This window comes from Salmo salar, chromosome ssa07 (genome assembly GCF_905237065.1).
Source record: "Salmo salar chromosome ssa07, Ssal_v3.1, whole genome shotgun sequence".
Lineage (NCBI taxonomy): Eukaryota > Metazoa > Chordata > Actinopteri > Salmoniformes > Salmonidae > Salmo > Salmo salar.
The window spans coordinates 21518904-21537653 of record NC_059448.1 but is presented as its reverse complement, the minus strand read 5'-3'; the positions used below and the strand labels follow the sequence as shown (position 1 = coordinate 21537653).

Genomic DNA, 18750 nt, shown 5'->3' with positions numbered 1-18750 from the left:
AAGCTGTTTGTGGGTTGATATTCACTGGGTGTACAAAACATGACAGACTGACCAGGTGAATCCAGGTGAAAGCTATGATCCCTTATTGATGTCTCTTGTTAAATCCACTTCAATCAGTGTAGATGAAGGGGAGGCGACAGGATACAGAAGGATTTTTAAGCCTTGAGACAATTGAGACATGGATTGTGTATGTGTGTCATTCACAGGATGAGTGGGCAAGACAAAATATTTAAGTGCCTCTGAACTGGGTATGGTAGTAGGGAAAAGGGGGGTGCAACTCAGTATTAGGAAGGTGTTCTTAATGTTTTGTACACTCAGTGTATGTGGCAACGCTGTGTCTGTCTGGGTGTGCCGCATCAAACCTCCAATCACTCCAGGTGGCTTTAGCAAACGCTCAATGTATTTGAACGCAGGTCTGTGTCCCCATGCTGTTCTGGCAAGACGCCCTGGGCTCCATTTTGACTGCAATAACGTCTGGATTTGTCACTTATTTTCAAAAACTCCATTATATGCGCGTATTCCTGCGACGCATGTATTGCTATCACATGACTGGTTGACCAATGATGGTAATGATGTATGATGTTGTATCTGACTCTGTCATCCTAGATCTTCCAGGAGGATATGATGCGTTCACTGCTCCAGAACTCCTTACACGTATTCCGTGCCATCAGTGGGACGTCTACAGACCTGGGCTAAAGTGACTGTAACACAGAGTAGAGCTACCCCCCCCCCACACACACACACACACACACACACACACCCTCTGCTAGTTGGATCCAAACTGGACTTGTCGACTCCCTCGCTCCACACCACAAACTGGAAACCTGTTTATAATGTACTTTGGGATGAGCACTGTTCAGTATGACTTGGCATATTGGCCTTGTTATTCCCATTTGCCTTCTCAAACATCCTGAATAGTATAACTGAGCTCACCGAGATGTCTGATACGACGGCTGTGTGCTAGCAGTATTTGGAGAATGTATTATGTACTACCGATATTACGAAATTGATCAAATGTCAGGTCTTGCTGTTGAGTCATGTATTAGGTGACCTTGCACTTTTTTCTCTTCAACTACAAGATTCTTGAATGACTTGTATTCTTTAATGGCGAGGGGGAGATGTTATTTTGTAATGTTTTATTTGTTTAAATTCTGGACTGTTGCAACTCAAAGCTCTATGCAGATTGACTTAATCTCTCCAATCAAAGGCAGTGTTGACCATTCAAATAGAAACGGTCTCTATAGTGTTAACACTTTACCACTGCAGATATTAGCCTACCTACCTTCTAAAGAGATGAGTCACGTACGGTATGTGGATTATCTGGGTGTGTTCAGTAGGGATGGAGCGTTTTGAAACAGGGTGAAACAGGGCGGTACTACTACCTGAATTTGTCCAATAAAAACACAGATTATTGTGTTACGCTGCAAACCATTTTGCTACGGTGTGCCCTGCTGAACACGACCCAGGTAATGGCTGCCTTTTGTCCATAATCAATGCAAAGCTGTTGTTTTCCTTGCACACTGCATCAAATGGTTGCTTCAGAGAGCAAACGCATTACACTTAAGTGCTGGGAGTCTATTCTGCAATGGTCTAAGGTGGCTTATATGTTTTAGGATCAAACAAACAGTAACCCATCGGTTGTCTGTATTACTCTATAAGAAAGCTGTACAGTAAGGTTTAATGCCGTATACTCTATGATGTCAAAGTGTCAGTCTCTCTGTAATAACCCAATGCTCAGACAGTTTCTTCAGTTGTTGAACTGTTGTCGTATGCTCTGATATGGGGTGTGTTCTCTGACATTAAGTCAATGATGATTGATTAGCCTGGTCCCAGATCTGTTGGTGCTGTCTTGCCAACTCATAGGCTGCGTTTACACAGGCAGCGTAATTCTGATCTGATTGGTCAAAAGACCAATTATTGTGGGACCAGGCTGTTGATTTTGATTGATGTCTCTATCACAGGGGTATTCAAATCTTACCTTACAAGGTCCGGAGTACTACTGGTTTTCTGTTCTGCCTGATCATTCATTGCACCCGCCTGGTATCCCAGGTCTAAATCAGTCCCTGATTAGAGGGGAACAATGTAAAAAAAATTAAAAAAGCAGTGGAACTGACTTTGGGGTTCAGATTTGAATATGAGGGATCTATCAGCTGGCTGGACCTATTGAGGGATCTATCAGCTGGCTGGACCTATTGATCCACTAGTCCCTACATCTCTCCTCAGAAAAGTCTCCTGTCCTATTTCAAGTAATAATACAACTCCAAAACATGCTGATTGTACAGTATTTCACAAGTGCTACACTGAAATGAGCAGATAGATGATAATAATATGCAGATGTATATAATATGTTTTGCTGTAAAAGAAGAAAGGCGTGCGTGCGTGCGTGTAGCTACATATTTATAGTTGTGCTGTTTCTGGACCAATACATGGTTGCATTGGTTTGAGAATAGTCGTATTTCTCTGATTGTGTCTGATTTTGATTTGCCATTGTAATTACACTGTATCTAAGTACAGATGCTTGTTCAACATATCTTTGTTAAGCCATTTTTCAATAAAAAACAATGTTTTGCGAAAAAGTTAGTTGTATTAACTTTATTAATTTAGTTATTATTCACTTTATTGTTATGTTCAAGCCTACACACTACTCATAAGCAGGAGGAGGTGTATTATAGGGGATGTTATCCAATGAAGAAAACGAATGACTGACGCTGTCTAAATGATAAGGATATCCTATTCTGTACTGTCGTAGCTTTGAGCTATTGCTCCATACAAACTCCGCCCTATTTGCCAGTCCGATGCGCGACAGAAGCCCTCGCTGTCACACCAAATGGAATCATAGACCGTATGAATGTATTGATAACTCACCCGCGGGTGTAAATCCGGTGTTTGCTTTTGATTATATTGATCTGAACGTGAGGCACATCTATTTGTTTGCTCTGTTTGGGAGACAACTGCTCGACAATTCTTGTCTTACCTTTGGAATTCCGGGCGATTTTGAGGAGGCGCAGTCCGCCAGAAATTACGCACCAGACAACATGATTTTGAAACATTTGGCATTTCTGTTGGTTCTACGATACTTTATTAATTTGGTCGCACTAGAGGTTGCAGCGGAGAAAGGTAATGCTATTGTATTTACTTTACATGCCCTTTAATGGTCGTATGACACCAGTTGTTTAGTCATTTTCAGTTGGCAAGACTTTAGGAAAGCCAGGATTTCCTGTCCATTTCCCGAAACCGACGTCAGAATGAGAAGTTTAGATAATGAGAAAAGTATCTGTTTAAAATACATGTTGGATTCCCTTGTAACTTCTGCCTATATTAAAACGTGTTTTCATTTGACATTGACTTACTATGATTATTATTAATGTAGTCTTGTTGTGTGGCCTTGTTACTTTGCCCCGGTGAGTCATATTGTTCAGAAATTGTAACTAGGGTCTACACCAAACAGATTTGTGGATCAGGCATACCAAGGATGATGTATATAGTTATAGCATATATAGCAGTTGGTCATCACATTGCCATACAGAGTAGTTTACACTGCTCGTCTTTTGTCACCTCTTCAGCTCTCTCTGAGCCGCTCAACCTGTCATTGACGTGGGAGTCTGAATTCCGTATAAAGCTGTCGTGGAACGCACCAGAGGATTTAGATGCATCTTGCAAGGTGAACTACATGATCGTTACAAGGATCGGAGAGGTGAGTCGACTGTTTCACTCCGGCCCATGAAAGGCAAAATTAAACAAAAATACATTTGGAATTGATTTATAATACGAACAGTTTTTTTATGCACAGACTGAATTGCAAAACATAGCCTATTCATGCATATAAAACGATCATAAACTATTATAAAATCATCTGTTACAAAGTTATATTATTCAATAATAATACACATATTAAATACCTAACACTACTACTTTGTAGAATGTGAAATGACAGTGATTCCATTTTTTTCACAGGAGAAGGCTCCATTAACGACAACTTTCAACTTGTATAAAGAGTATAATGTCACTAATGATGCAGTGAATTACACAGTGAAAACAAACCCCAGAGACTGTACAGGCAGAACCATAAGCAGACCTGTCAGCATATTTAAACCTAAACCCACAGGTAGGTAACAATTACTGTGAGACGAATCCTAACTTCCAACCCTAAATTCGAATTTTCACTTAGTCTCCCATTGAAATCAATGCATGACTCTGGGCGTTTGTAAATTCAGAGCGTTGTCAGATTGTCCCTTTGTAAAGTCAGAGCATTTCGCTCTCGGAGCGTTCAGCGTTCAATTTGAGAACGCCTCACTCCGACCATTTTACTTGCCCTAGAAGATGCGGTTGTTCTGTTTTCATGTTATCCAGAGCGTTGGTGACTGTAACTGTGCTACTGGCAACAATTTAATTACGTTATTTTGCCGACATTTACTGACACTGATCAAATTCAACAGATTTCGTGTGCTCTGTAATACTCAGACGAGAGTGCTCTGAAATCGATGTAGATAGCCAAGAGTGAATTTACAAACGCACCCTAAGTGAACATTTTAACTAAAGTGGAAGTTAAAATTTGCCCCTATATGAATTGGGACTTGTGAACTCCTGAACTTTATCCAATGTGTCTACTGTAATACAAACATTGTGCTGAAATTAATATTGTTTTTCATGTTTGAAATGCCCTTGTTTTTATTTGTACTTTATATATGCCTATCCAAAGTATTGAAAGGGTTTTAAGCATACAGCAAATTTTAAAAATGACCTTAAAGCTGAACACAATTCCCAGTGAAGTGTTCCCATAGAGAATAGAAAAGTTTCTTAGTGTTAACATGTTTTATTGCAGATTGGCTTTTATTGTCATGAGTCTTGCTCTGGAGGCAAAACTAAGCGGTTTCCGCTAGGTGGGCCAGCTGAAAACAAAAATGTACTTTTTGGTCTTAAATGAAGGTTAGGGTTAGGCATTAGGGTTAGCAGTGTGGTTATGGTTAAAATCTGATTTTATGACTTTGGGGCTGTGCCAGCCAGTGACCACTCTGCAGAGCTGCCTCCAGTACATGCGTCATCTCAATAAATACCAACCTGCTTTTTTATCAGGACAATATTTAGATTTGCATCAGTCTTTGTCAGATACTGTTTTTGTGGTCTACACTCGTGGCAATGTTTAATTCTCTCTCTTCCTCTCTCTCTCATAACAGAGTTGGTGAAGAACTTCCATTGTTCCCTCTACTCCTCTAAGGCCATGAACTGCAGCTGGCTTCCAGTCAATCAGGCCTCAGACCTCCAGCTCTACTATGGGTGAGAACTATTTTAAAATGAATCAGGAATCTCCCCAAAGAATGGAAGAGAGGCGATATGGCACCTTGTGTACTGGCTGTGCCACTATGTAAAAAATAAATAATAATAATATATATATATTATATTTTTTACTTAATTTGTTATCATATAAGGCAATGTTTTGCTCTAGATTGCAGGAAACGCCAGTTACAGCTGTTAAAAAAGAAATAATATTTGTGGCAATTGAGCTGTGTCTGTTGAGCTGTGTCGGTTGAGCTGTGTCGGTTGAGCTGTGTCTGTTGAGCTGTGTCTGTTGAGCTGTGTCTGTTGAGCTGTGTCTGTTGAGCTGTTTCTGTTGAGCTGTGTCGGTTGAGCTGTGCCAGTTTAGCTGTGTCGGTTTAGCTGAGCAGTGACAGATTGTCATCCCTCTCATCCCTTATGTTTCAGGTACCTTGATCCCTCCCACATAGCAGCATGCAGTGAGTACCAGTACAGAGATGATCAGAGGACAGGATGTCACCTGAAAGGATCCTTCCTTCAATATGACGTCTACTTCAAGGTCAATGGGACTCTCGATGGCTTAACTGTACAGAATAACTTCCTGGTGGTTCCTAGATATTATGGTAAGATTAACTCCATACCACATTTTTTAACAGTTAAAAACAAATGTTTACGATATCCTCATGGTATAATCTGAAAACCATTCAAACAAATTTAACTCAGGAGGTAAACATAGCCGCGAGGGGAAGAGTTAGTTGAAAAAAATCACCTTTATAGCAAAGCATTTGCAGGTTAACAACAAAATACAATTCCTAATGTGATGAGTAGCCAATATTTGGGACAAGATTCGTTAACAGTAGTCACTAGTACAGCCTAAGTTAATTTAACTCATGACTGTTTGCTAAACATAATTAACCATTGTGAATAGAATGCGCATTTCTTTGTAGGTTACTGCATAACAACGGTTGTGTGAGGGGGAGAGAGAGAAAACAAGAGGGGTGTTGTAATTAAATTAGTAAACACAAGATTGTGCATATTAAAACGGTTTCAGGTCCATGGACAGCTATTTCGAGACATTGCGGAGAAAAGCGCTCAACTTTAACCCTGCACCGACGGGTGGGAAGTGCCACTTGCTGGGACATGCCCAGAACTGTGTTGCTTAGTGGGCTAGTAAGCCTACATGTTTGACATTAGCAGGAGCAGGCCCGCGAGCCGAAGGCGAGAGAATGCCATGTTTCTAATTTAATATTGTTTTCATTCACCCCCCCTTTGCAATCAGAACAGCATCAATTTGTTGGGCATGGAATCTACAAGGTGTCAAAAGCGTTCCACAGTGATGCTGGCACATGTTGACTCCAATGTTTCCCACAGTTGTGTCTTGATACACACAGGAAACTGTTGAGTGTGAAAAACCCACCAGCGTTGCAGTTCTTGACACAAACCGGTGCACCTGGTACCTACTATCATGCCCCGTTCAAAGGCACTTCAATATTTTGTCTCACCCATTCACCCTCTGAATGGAACACATACACGATCCATGTCTCCAGGCTTAAAAATCCTTCTTTAACCTGTCTCCTCCCCTTCATCTACACTGATTGAAGTGGATTTAACAAGTGACATCAATAAGAGATCATAGCTTTCACCTGGATTTACCTGGTCAGTCTGTCATGGAAAGAGCAGGTGTTCTTAATGTTTTGTACACTCGGTGTATATTTGAATATCCCATGTATTTCCTTCCTCTACCCCCAATTTCATCGTGGGAAAACATCGTTTGGAAAGTAAATGCCTGTTGCTGTAAAGAGAAGACAATGAAAAGACTCTAATCTGTCTTTTAATTAGCAAAATTCGCAATTTGAGCGAACAGTAAACAAACTTATTGGCACCAGCTGAGAGCATCAGTCATATCCCCATTGAGTGCGCTGTGCACATCACCCTTTATCATTGGGTCAGTGCCACTTGAAACTTTATTTTTGGACAATAATTCCCTCCTTCAGGTTAGATGGTCTTCATAACGTACAATTTGTGTCTCCCCTGTTCATAGGCCAGATTAGATGGTTGCAGACAAGGTGGTTTCTATTGATCTGTTTGTCAGAGTCAGCAGTAGCCTACACTACCCTCTCATTGTTGTCATATTAAAAACATAAAGTATAGTAGAATTGCGTTAAACATATCCTGTAGCCTAGGCCTACTCTACACGCTCAGCCATACATTGAACACTGCAGTCTTTTTTTGTGAACAGTGATTCAATTATATTATTAGCCTAAATTGTGACTATCCAATCAACTTATCACCTTAGGAATAGTAGGCAATCTTGCGAAAATCTGCAAATGCGATGATAGATGCATGGAATGCTTTATTATAAGGGAGAATTTTAATGGTGAAAATTAACCTCCCCAAACTTGAAACACACTCTATGGGAGAGGGGGAGAGGGACCGAGAGAGAGACCTGACTTAACTCAAAGTAAACTGTTTATCGTACAGCAGAGCGCGTCTGATTCCAAACCCCCACAACTGAATAGATCAGAGCCTATCATGAGCGTACCGCTTACAAAAGCTGAGAGCTCTCCGTGCAGAATGGGGCCCATGTTTTTCTCTCTCCCCTACCCCAGTCCCATTATCATTAACTGCAAGAATTTGTATTTGTTGCAAAAATATATATAAATATTTATTTTTTGCAACAATTCAAATTGTTGCAGTTTACCATCTCACCAGGCTATGGAGGTAAATTCCAATTGAACAACCAATGACAACCAATGACATGATACTACTAAACTCTCAAGTATGTAATATTGTTGATATTACCAATACTCTCATTTATCTAATGTTATACTGTATGTCTGATTCTCTTCAGTCAAGCCCCCGGCCCCTAAGGTGAAGATCACAGAGGAAGGTCAGAATCTCATCCTGAGCTGGGACCCTCCGGACATAGGCGCTGTCCACTGCTGGGAATTCGTCTTAAACTACGACAAGTGTAAAGAGTCTGTGGTAAGCCCTGGATGTGTGGATATTTTTATTTACATTTATGTCTCCCTTTATTTATCCATGAAAACTAGTTCATAACAAATTCATTTTACATTGACAACCTGGCAAGTGCATTTCTTCGTCCGTTTTTTATGCTTCCCAGAAGAGTGTTTTCAATAGTTTCCTATTTCATTTAAACTTTAGTTAATTATGGGTTGCACCTAAGTCGCTCGGTCGCGCCGTTGTTATACAGGTTAGTCTCACTGATATAAAATACATTTTGATGATTTATAACCAGATAATGAGGCTTAAGTTTAGCTGGCTGCAGACAGAATATGGGTCAGATGAAGGGTTGGGCGTTCTGCTATTGTCAACATGAGACAGGCCACGTATGTGAATTACACCAATAAAAATAGAGCTTTAGTCACTGGGCGATGTTTACATTGTTTTTACAGACCTACTGAATGTGTTAGGATGAGTGGGCATTGGACAGCTGCTGTTTGTTTATGTGTATGTGTGTGTCAGTCAAATAGTACACTCTTAGAAAAAAAGGTTCCAAAAGGGTTCTATGGCTGTCCCCATAGGAGAACCATTTTTGGTTCCAGGTAGAGCTCCTTTTGGTATCCATGTAGAACCCTTTGTGGAAAGGGTTTTACATGGAACCCAAAAGACTTCTACCTGGAACCTAAAAGGGTTCTTCAAAGGGTTCTCCTATGGGGACAGCCGAAGAACCCGTTTAGGTTCTAAATAGCACCTTTTTTTTCTAAGTGTACCACTATTTGAGTTCCACTCATGGTTCTGTGTATGTTTCTTCCAGAATAAGGAAATACAATCGGAACATGTACCAGTGAAGATTTCATATGACAAGAGATGCCAGTACAGAGTCAAGCTTAAAGCAGTCTATGCGAAATGGTGTGGGGAGGGAGGCAGCGACTGGAGCGAAGAGGAAATCTATGGTACTTTCTCCTCTTTCTTTCTCTACATTCTCTCCCTCTTTCAGAACACAGATAGTGATGTCCTGTAATTGTGTTACCATTGAAATAGTTGAAACTTTCCCCTTGAAATAAAATAGAAGACAAATAGAATAAAACATATATAATATACCAGTAGTCTATAGTCTGTATAATAGTATATGTCGTTTGTAACAGACTTGTGTATTGACTAAATGTAACAGACTTGTCAAGATTAGAATTAGACCGAGTCACTGATATTTTTGCTTGTATTCTTTTCAGGTGTGGATGATTGGTCGACGATTGTGTTTGATGTCGTCATTCCAGCTGTAGTCTTCTTATTCCTCATCCTTTTCATTTGTTGCTTTATGAAGTAAGTAAACATACACTATATCCGTTTGTCTGCGTTGTCTGCGTTTGTGTGTGTGTGTGTGTGTGTGTGTGTGTGTGTGTGTGTGTGTGTGTGTGTGTGTGTGTGTGTGTGTGTTGGGGTTTAGATTGATTGAATGTCTTAATAGACAGAAAATATCTAGCAAATGTGTTTTCACTTAATGAATTGCCATTTTGGGGATTAGGGTTGAAATGTTGGGCTAATTCTTTTGTGGTTCTTTTCCAGGCACAGAGAGAAGCTTTTCCCCACGATACCACATCCCTCACTGATTTTCAAGGACATGCTGAACAGCAATAAGGAACTGAAGGTTAGAACAGCAACATCCTCTGGTCTCTTTTATTATTAGTAGTGGTCTAACAGCAAGGGGCTGTTGTTGAACTTCACTGGAAATGTTAACGTCAGTGTATGCAGTAGATACTAAACCTTGTCTTACAGTACTTCTCACCAGGCACATACTGGTTGAATCAACGTTGTTTCCATGTCATTTCAATGAAATTACGTTGAACCAACATGGAATAGATGTTACTAGTCATCATCCTTACCCACACCCACGCATTCTCAGACACACCCACACCTCCACACACACATTCTCAGACCTAAACACCTAAACGCACACTAAACACACACTAAGCCACTCCAACTTGTTCTCTCTGCGTTCCAGAGCTCCATAGGCAATCTCTATGTCCCGGTTGAGGAGGAGGTGGAATGTAAGATCAGCCTAGAGAAAGACTATACTCTTCCCATGATGCAGCCTGATCACTGAGAGACTACACACTGACCCTGTAGTGATTATTACTGTACAGACAGATACAGCTACAACCTGACCCGGTATGACCTGCGAGCCAAGTGACTTCAGTGTCATTGACCGGCCCTCAAAGTAAGCTATCTTAAGGTGGACCCTAACTGTACTGCTGAAGAGTGTCAGGAGTTGGAGCTCCACAGTCGAAGGACGACCTTAACGAGTTGGCTACAGACTGAGAGTATGTGGACTATGGAGACGCCTTTTCCTTTGTTTGTCCTGGAACTGTCAGGACTTATCGACTCACTGACTCCTGTATTGTTCTGGATTGTGTGTGCGTGTGCGCGTGTGCGTGTGTGTGTGTGTGTGTGTGTGTGTGTGTGTGTGTGTGTGTGTGTGTGTGTGTGTGTAGGCAGATACTAAGAACTGTTCTCATCTACCCCTTGCGATCCAAGGCTTGGGGTCGCAAGGGGTAGATGAGGTCAAATGTCAGAGGTTATCAGAAAGCCAGTGCAGGAAACGAGGAGGGGCTGGACTCCTAAACCTCACTCCCCGACCAAATAGGACATTGGTGGGCAGTGCCCGAAGAGATGTGCAGGCAGCACCACAGTCTTTATCTGACTGATCAACCCTGTTGATCATGTAATGATTTAGGGGACAAAGAAGTACTTGAAGCTGTGACCCTCTGTGAAATGAGTGCACTACCTGTGCCATAAAAGGCCAGACCTCTAGGCAGGGACTTTAGGGCATTGACATACAGGTAGTTGTGTCCCAAATGGCTCCCTATTCACTACACGTATAGTGTGAATGCAGAATGCCTATAAAGGGCTATATGCTGCTAATGTGAGCTAGATTGTTGTGACTCTGTTGTTATCAACCTGCATTGCTATTTAAAATGATAACTTCCCGGTACGTAATAGCTATGTGTAAATAGGTTGTGCAGGTGTATCTGTAGTATGTACAAATGTTGGTGAAATATATATTTTCAGTTTTGTGTGTTATGGAAATGTTTTGTGCAACACAAATGTATTTTTTTTTTAATTTATTTTTTTATTTCCCATGTTGTCTTATGGAACCTTATACTTCTGCATTAATGATTTATTGATATCACCACACACACTCACTCATTGAGTATCATTCACATCACACCTCCATACATGCAGAGACTCTTCCTTGATAAGATCGCCAAGTCCTTTTTAACAACCTGGAATGAGAAACCTGCTGAACAGCTTAAACCTGTTATCTGGTCTGTTCTGAACTAGAGATAAGAGTAACGTGCTCACAGATGAACCAATGCGCATGTCAAGCAAGGCCTTGTGTACCTGCTAATCTATGATGAGAATCAATCCAGTGTGGGCGTTGAGAGAATAAACCCATCAACAAATAACTGAATCATGTGAGCGATACGTCCCTTTTTATTTTCACAGAGGGATTTCTTCCTGGAACATTTACATTTACATTTACGTCATTTAGCAGACGCTCTTATCCAGAGCGACTTACAAATGGGTGCATTCACCTTAAGATATCCAGCGGAAAACAACCACTTTACAATAGTACATCTATATCTTTTTTGGGGGGGGATTAGAAGGATTACTATATCCTATCCCAGGTATTCCTTAAAGAGGTGGGGTTTCAGGTGTCTACGGAAGGTGGTGATTGACTCCGCTGTCCTGGCGTCGTGAGGGAGCTTGTTCCACCATTGGGGTGCCAGAGCAGCGAACAGTTTTCACTGGGCTGAGCGGGAACTGTGCTTCCGCAGAGGTAGGTGGGCCAGCAGGCCAAAGGTGGATGAACGCAGTGCCCTTGTTTGGGTGTAGGGCCTGATCAGACCTTGAAGGTACGGAGGTGCCGTTCCCCTCACAGCTCCGTAGGCAAGCACCATGGTCTTGTAGCAGATGCGAGCTTCAACTGGAAGCCAGTGGAGTGTGCGGAGGAGCGGGGTGACGTGAGAGAACTTGGGAAGGTTGAACACCAGACGGGCTGCGGTGTTCTGGATGAGTTGTAGGGGTTTAATGGCACAGGCAGGGAGCCCCGCCAACAGGGAGTTGCAGTAATCCAGACGGGAGATGACAAGTGCCTGGATTAGGACCTGTGCCGCTTCCTGTGTAAGGCAGGGTCGTACTCTGTGAATGTTGTATAGCATGAACCTACAAGATCGGGTCACCGCCTTGATGTTAGAGGAGAACGACAGGGTGTTGTCCAGGGTCACGCCGAGGCTCTTAGCACTCTGGGAGGAGGACACGATGGAGTTGTCCACCGTGATGGCGAGATGGAAAGGGCAGTCCTTCCCCGGGAGGAAGAGCAGCTCCGTCTTGCCGAGGTTCAGCTTGAGGTGGTGATCCGTCATCCACACTAACATGTCTGCCAGACATGCAGAGATGCGATTCGCCACCTGGTTATCAGAAGTGGGAAAGGAGAAGATTAATTGTGTGTCGTCTGCGTAGCAATGATAGGAGAGACCATGTGAGGATATGACAGAGCCAAGTGACTTGGTGTATAGCGAGAATAGGAGAGGGCCTAGAACTGAGCCCTGGGGGACACCAGTGGTGAGAGCACGTGGTGCGGAGACGGATTCTCGCCACACCACCTGGTAGGAGCGACCTGTCAGGTAGGACGCAATCCAAGAGTGAGCCGCGCCAGAGATACCCAACTCGGAGAGGGTGGAGAGGAGGATCTGATGGTTCACAGTATCAAAGGCAGCAGATAGGTCTAGAAGGATGAGAGCAGAGGAGAGAGAGTTAGCTTTAGCAGTGCGGAGAGCCTCCGTGACACAGAGAAGAGCAGTCTCAGTTGAATGACCAGCCTTGAAACCTGACTGATTTGGATCGAGAAGGTCATTCTGAGAGAGATAGCAGGAGAGCTGGCCAAGGACGGCACGTTCAAGAGTTTTGGAGAGAAAAGAAAGAAGGGATACTGGTCTGTAGTTGTTGACATCGGAGGGATCGAGTGTAGGTTTTTTGAGAAGGGGTGCAACTCTCGCTCTCTTGAAGACGGAAGGTACATAGCCAGCGGTCAAGGATGAGTTGATGAGCGAGGTGAGGTAAGGGAGAAGGTCTCCGGAAATGGTCTGGAGAAGAGAGGAGGGGATAGGGTCAAGCGGGCAGGTTGTTGGGCGGCCGGCCATCACAAGACGCAAGATTTCATCTGGAGAGAGAGGGGAGAAAGAGGTCAAAGCATAGGGTAGGGCAATGCGAGCAGGACCAGCGGTGTCGTTTGACTTAACAAACGAGGATCGGATGTCGTCGACCTTCTTTTCAAAATGGTTGACGAAGTCATCCGCAGAGAGGGAGGGGGGGGAGGAGGATTCAGGAGGGAGGAGAAGGTGGCAAAGAGCTTCCTAGGGTTAGAGGCAGATGCTTGGAAGTTAGTGGTAGAAAGTGGCTTTAGCAGCAGAAACAGAGGAGGAAAATGTAGAGAGGAGGGAGTGAAAAGATGCCAGGTCCGCGCGGAGGCTAGTTTTCCTCCATTTCCGCTCGGCTGCCCGGAGCCCTGTTCTGTGAGCTCGCAATGAGTCGTCAAGCCCAGGAGCAGGAGGGGAGGACCGAGCCGGTCGGGAGGATAGGGGACATAGAGAGTCAAAGGATGCAGAAAGGGAGGAGAGGAGGGTTGAGGAGGCAGATTGGTTGGAGAAGGATTGAGCAGAGGGAAGAGATGATAGGATGGAAGAGGAGAGAGTAGCAGGATAGAGAGAGCGAAGGTTGCGACAGCGCAATACCATCTGAGTAGGGGCAGAGTGAGTAGTGATTGGAGGAGAGCGAGAGGGAAAAGGATACAAGGTAGCGATCGGAGACTTGGAGGGAAGTTGCAGTGAGATTAGTAGAAGAACAGCATCTAGTGAAGATGAGGTCAAGCGTATTGCCTGCCTTGTGAGTAGGGGGGGACGGTGAGAGGGTGAGGTCAAAAGAGGAGAGGAGTGAAAAGAAGGAGGCAGAGAGAAATGAGTCAAAGGTAGACGTAGGGAGGTTAAAGTCACCCAGAACTGTGAGGGGTGAGCCATCCTCAGGAAAGGAACTTGTCAAGCTCATTGATGAACTCTCCAAGGGAACCTGGAGGGCGATAAATGGTAAGGATGATAAGCTTGAATGGGCTAGTGATTGTGACAGCATGGAATTCAAAGGAGGAGACAGACAGATGGGTCAGGGGAGAAAGAGAGAATGTCCACTTGGGAGAGATGAGGATTCCAGTGCCACCACCCCGCTGACCAGATGCTCTCGGGGTGTGCGAGAACACGTGGTCAGACGAGGAGAGAGCAGTAGGAGTAGCAGTGTTTTCTGTGGTAATCCATGTTTCCGTCAGCGCCAAGAAGTCGAGGGATTGGAGGGTAGCATAGGCTGAGATGAACTCTGCCTTGTTGGCCGCAGACCGGCAGTTCCAGAGGCTGCCGGAGACCTGGAACTACACGTGGGTCGTGCGCGCTGGGACCACCAGGTTAGAGTGGCAGCGAACACGCGATGTGAAGCGTTTGTATGGCCTGTGCAGAGAGGAGAGAACAGGGATAGACCGACACATAGTTGATAGGCTACAGGAGAGGCTACGCTAATGCAAAGGAGATTGGCATGAAAAATTAACTAAACAACTGGGGAAGCGAGAGAGCAGGGCCTCCCTCACTAACAATTCACTGAAACACTAAAACGCTAAAATATAACTTTTCTAGCTACCACTAGAAATTAAAATTGATGTAAACTACAGTGGTTCAATGTTTCCAGGAATAGGCTCAAACTTTGTTTATTCCGCTAGATAACTTGGTACAGTATTCTTCCGTGAAAACCCACCTAGTGCACCGTGTCCTATGATGCCGTAGCTAACTAGCTAACTAGCATGCAAGCATCCTATAACACACGGTTAGCACCAATACTTGGTAACAACAAGCTACCAATGGATCATTCGTGTCCGTGTCTAGTTCATAACGCAGAAGTAATTAAACATTGGCTAGCTAACAATGTCAGTCCTGCTAGCTACACAAGTGGACTACACATCTCGAATGTTCAGAAAGTTAAGCTTACGTTGCAAAAATCTTATTGACTAAAAATGATACAGCTAGCTGGTAGGGTTAGCTAGCTAGCAGTGGGCGCGTTGTAGACTATGTTAGAAAATGTAGCTGGCTAGCTAACCTCGATAGTTACACTGTACTACGCCTTTATCTTGATACAAATACAACTATGTTGCTAGCTAACATCACACTAGTCAAATCGTTCCATTGTAATGTATATAGTTTCTACAGTACTGCTAATTGGTAAAGTTGGCTAGCTAGCAGTGGCTGTGGTGTTATGGTGTTGACGCCATTTCGAAAACGGCGCGAACGAACGAATACAGCTGGCTAGCTAACCTTGTTAGTTCCTCAGAGCTACACCTTTATCCTTGATACAAAGACAGCAGATACAACTATGTAGCTAGCTAACAATACACTAATCAAATCGTTCCAATGTAATGTAATATTACCCGCGGAGCGAGGTGCAGCATGACCACTCACTCCAGCATCCGGAAGTAAGAATTTACATGGGATCTAGTTCCATTCCTTAGACAGATAGTCAGTATGATATCAATCCATCAAATGTAAATGAAGCCCATTTTACATCAGCAGTCGTCAACAAAGTGCTTAAAAGATACCCCGTGTGAAACCCCAAAGAGCAAGCAATGCAGAGGCAGAAGCACAGTGGCTGATATGATGGGAGAAAGTTGGAAGGGTGTAGCTGTATTTGGAATTGAATTGAGAAATCCCAAAACGGATGCTGTGATGAAATCCTCCCTCAAGCTGAGTGAGTGACGTGTCGATGCTTGATACTCTTGATTCAAAGAATTATATCTTAAGAGAATGTGTACTATGAAGAACAGGTAAACACTAAAGAAAGTTGTTACGGATACAGGTATCCTGTGTGAGTATCCTGTGTGTGTTTCGTTTCTCTCTCCTTCTCCCCTCACAGGTGACAATCATCACTCCCCCAATCAGTCATCAATCAGTCCCCAATCAGAAGACACCTGTTCCTTTTCCCTCAACCAATCACATCCCCTTTCCCTTGGTTTAAAAACCCAGTCAGTTGTTTTCTCCCCAGATCAATCTTTGTGTTCAATCTCTCAATCTCTCTGTGTTCAATCTCTCTCTCTGTGTCCCTAGCACTACATCTCTGTATTGATCTCTTTTGTTTTGCAACTACATGTCACTTTGTCCATCCCACCTGTGAGTATTATTTTGTTAAAGTGTTGACTGTTTGTTTGTTTGGTGGGAAAAGGGGGTACTAAGACAAGTCGCCCATGGGCATACACTACCGTAGGAATACTTTGTCTAAGTACCCTAGTTAGAACTGGGCGGACCACCCACTGTATTTTTGGTTAGTTAGCTAGCTGTTGTGGAAATAGGCTAGTCTAGCTTAGGGGTGTTTTTGATTATTGTTTCTTTGCTTGGGTCCAGCTCAGCCCCTTTCTCACACCCCTTTACCGTGTGTTTAAAATAAGCCTTTTGAGTTTGACGGTAGATTTCAGTTGTCTGTGGTTTTTGGTTCTCACTGTTCTTTATCACTATAATTTGCATGATTTATGTTACGGGTCTCGTATCCATCCCCCCTAGACTGCTGGGCCAAAGGGATTCGTAACAGAAGTCAAATAGGGGAATTGAGACATTAAGCCCCTATTTGAAAGCTGCATACCAGTGTGTTTTATTCCTGTGTGTTCTTGCCTGCAAGTTTGATACATTGCTATCTTACAATTATAATACTATAATTTTTACTATACACTGCTTACATTTCACCCACATGTTAGATTGTCTGTCTCCAATCTCGCTACTGTGGACCTCACAAAATTGTCTTTATTGGCAGTCAGTCTGAGTTGATGTTGGATTTCCGGATCTCACTCCCATTCATTCCTTCTTGGCAGAGTCCACATAAACCAGCTGTAGTGGTCACACACACAGATGCACAGACACACACACACACACTCATCTACTGCTTATCATTTGATGTTGGAGCATGTCAGTAAGTAACAGTACTGCAATATGTGAGAAATTATAATGTTTATAAAACACGATGTCAGAGAACTGTATAATCACTAGCCTCTCTCACTTGCACACCTACATGAACACATTGTACACCCTGTTAACACACCGATTGACTCAGGAAGTCTTCCTGTGCGTCACTATAAGACTGCACTCTGCTGGGAAAAAGGAAGCAGGCCTGTGAGTCATGGATATGTTAGCCAAGCCTCATGCCAGTATGCAAATCTCACACTGTTGCCAAATAGTGCATGGGCCTAATTAATGTGTTATAAAGTCCTTATGTAGATATTCTTCAACTACTCAACTACTACTAACCTATTCCATGTCCAAGTCTTCATTGGGTGGTAATAAGTCATGCATCATTAATTGATCCAAGTATCCTTGATTTATACAGACGATCCAATTGAAATCGGTCAAATCTATTTCATGTGAGAGACCTGTTCATATGTGATGACATCCCATTGCATTTGAAAGGAATAGCATCCCATTATCCCAACAGAAATGTGAAATAAAAACAGAAATACTCACAGACTTACATTGTTCTGTCTGCCTAATACAGTAAGCGATATTCTTAACTGCTGAGGGTGATGTGTAATCATCGGTTTTGATTTCCTCAAGAATTTAATCTCATCCTTCAGTCGTGCAACAAACTTTGTACCGCACTCGCACTACGTTTCCTGGGTCATTTTCAAAAACAACATCGGCACGAACACAGGCCTGTCGGAGCAAGAACAAAAAAATGCAGATCACAATCTTCTACATCAAGAATTCCCAAACGGGGGTACGCGCAATGCCGTCGGGGGTACGCCAAATAAAAATGTGATTCACATTTAAAAAATATATATATATAATTTTTTGTAAAAATACAAATCTTCACATTTTCAAGCTGTCCATTTATATTTTCCAATGGGGCTATACATTTGGGTGAGTTTTTTTTTTTGTCGCCTGAGTAGCCTCGTTTCACTGCCAAAAATTAAATTAAACCATCTAACGTTAGTCTACCTGTCAAATACAGGTAGACTAGTCAAGTAATTAACATCCAATCACGGTAACCGATAAATGGTTAAATAAAAGTAAGGCCCGCGTCCATAGAGACACATACCAGCTCTACTGGTAGTACTGCTACTACCAGCATTACTACACCTGCACCTGTAGACGACAAGTTGTTCTGCTTCCACGAGCACATCCAATGCTAGCATCAGTAATTCTACAACTGCTGTTAGCCCAGCTAGCATGGACACTGACAGTTGTGAATCTGATGCAGCCGAAGAGCTACTGCCCCGTTACCCGGGAAAGCACCGAACAACAGACAGGGACGTTGGACCATCAAAGAGGCGCAAATATGATGAGAACTACATTGATTTGGGGTTCACTTATATTGGGAGTAGTGCCTTTCCTCAGCCACAGTGTGTTACATGTGCAAAAGTACTATCTCACAACTCAATGAAACCTTCACTCTTGCGCAGACATT

General features: G+C 43.0%; 2 protein-coding genes across 6 annotated transcripts in view; both read left to right on the top strand.

Annotated features, from left to right (window-relative positions):
- dock11 (dedicator of cytokinesis 11) overlaps positions 1 to 2576 on the top strand; it is a 113560-nt gene extending 110984 nt beyond the window's left edge. For all 5 annotated transcript variants that reach the window (XM_014206851.2, XM_014206850.2, XM_014206849.2 and 2 more), the window contains one exon: positions 607 to 2576. In XM_014206851.2, coding sequence (XP_014062326.2) covers positions 607 to 696 — 90 coding nt within the window. In that variant the 3' untranslated portion in view covers positions 697 to 2576. The remainder of the gene's footprint in view (positions 1 to 606) is intronic.
- Positions 2577 to 2809: 233 nt separating this feature from the next.
- On the top strand, positions 2810 to 11686 carry il13ra1 (interleukin 13 receptor, alpha 1). The gene is made up of 10 exons (NM_001140169.1): positions 2810 to 3117; positions 3564 to 3694; positions 3955 to 4105; positions 5175 to 5274; positions 5701 to 5876; positions 8105 to 8238; positions 9032 to 9170; positions 9447 to 9537; positions 9781 to 9862; positions 10217 to 11686. Exons 1-10 carry the CDS (start codon positions 3036 to 3038, stop codon positions 10316 to 10318), a joined length of 1188 nt encoding a protein of 395 aa, NP_001133641.1. The 5' UTR covers positions 2810 to 3035; the 3' UTR covers positions 10319 to 11686.
- The last annotated feature ends 7064 nt before the right edge of the window (positions 11687 to 18750 follow it).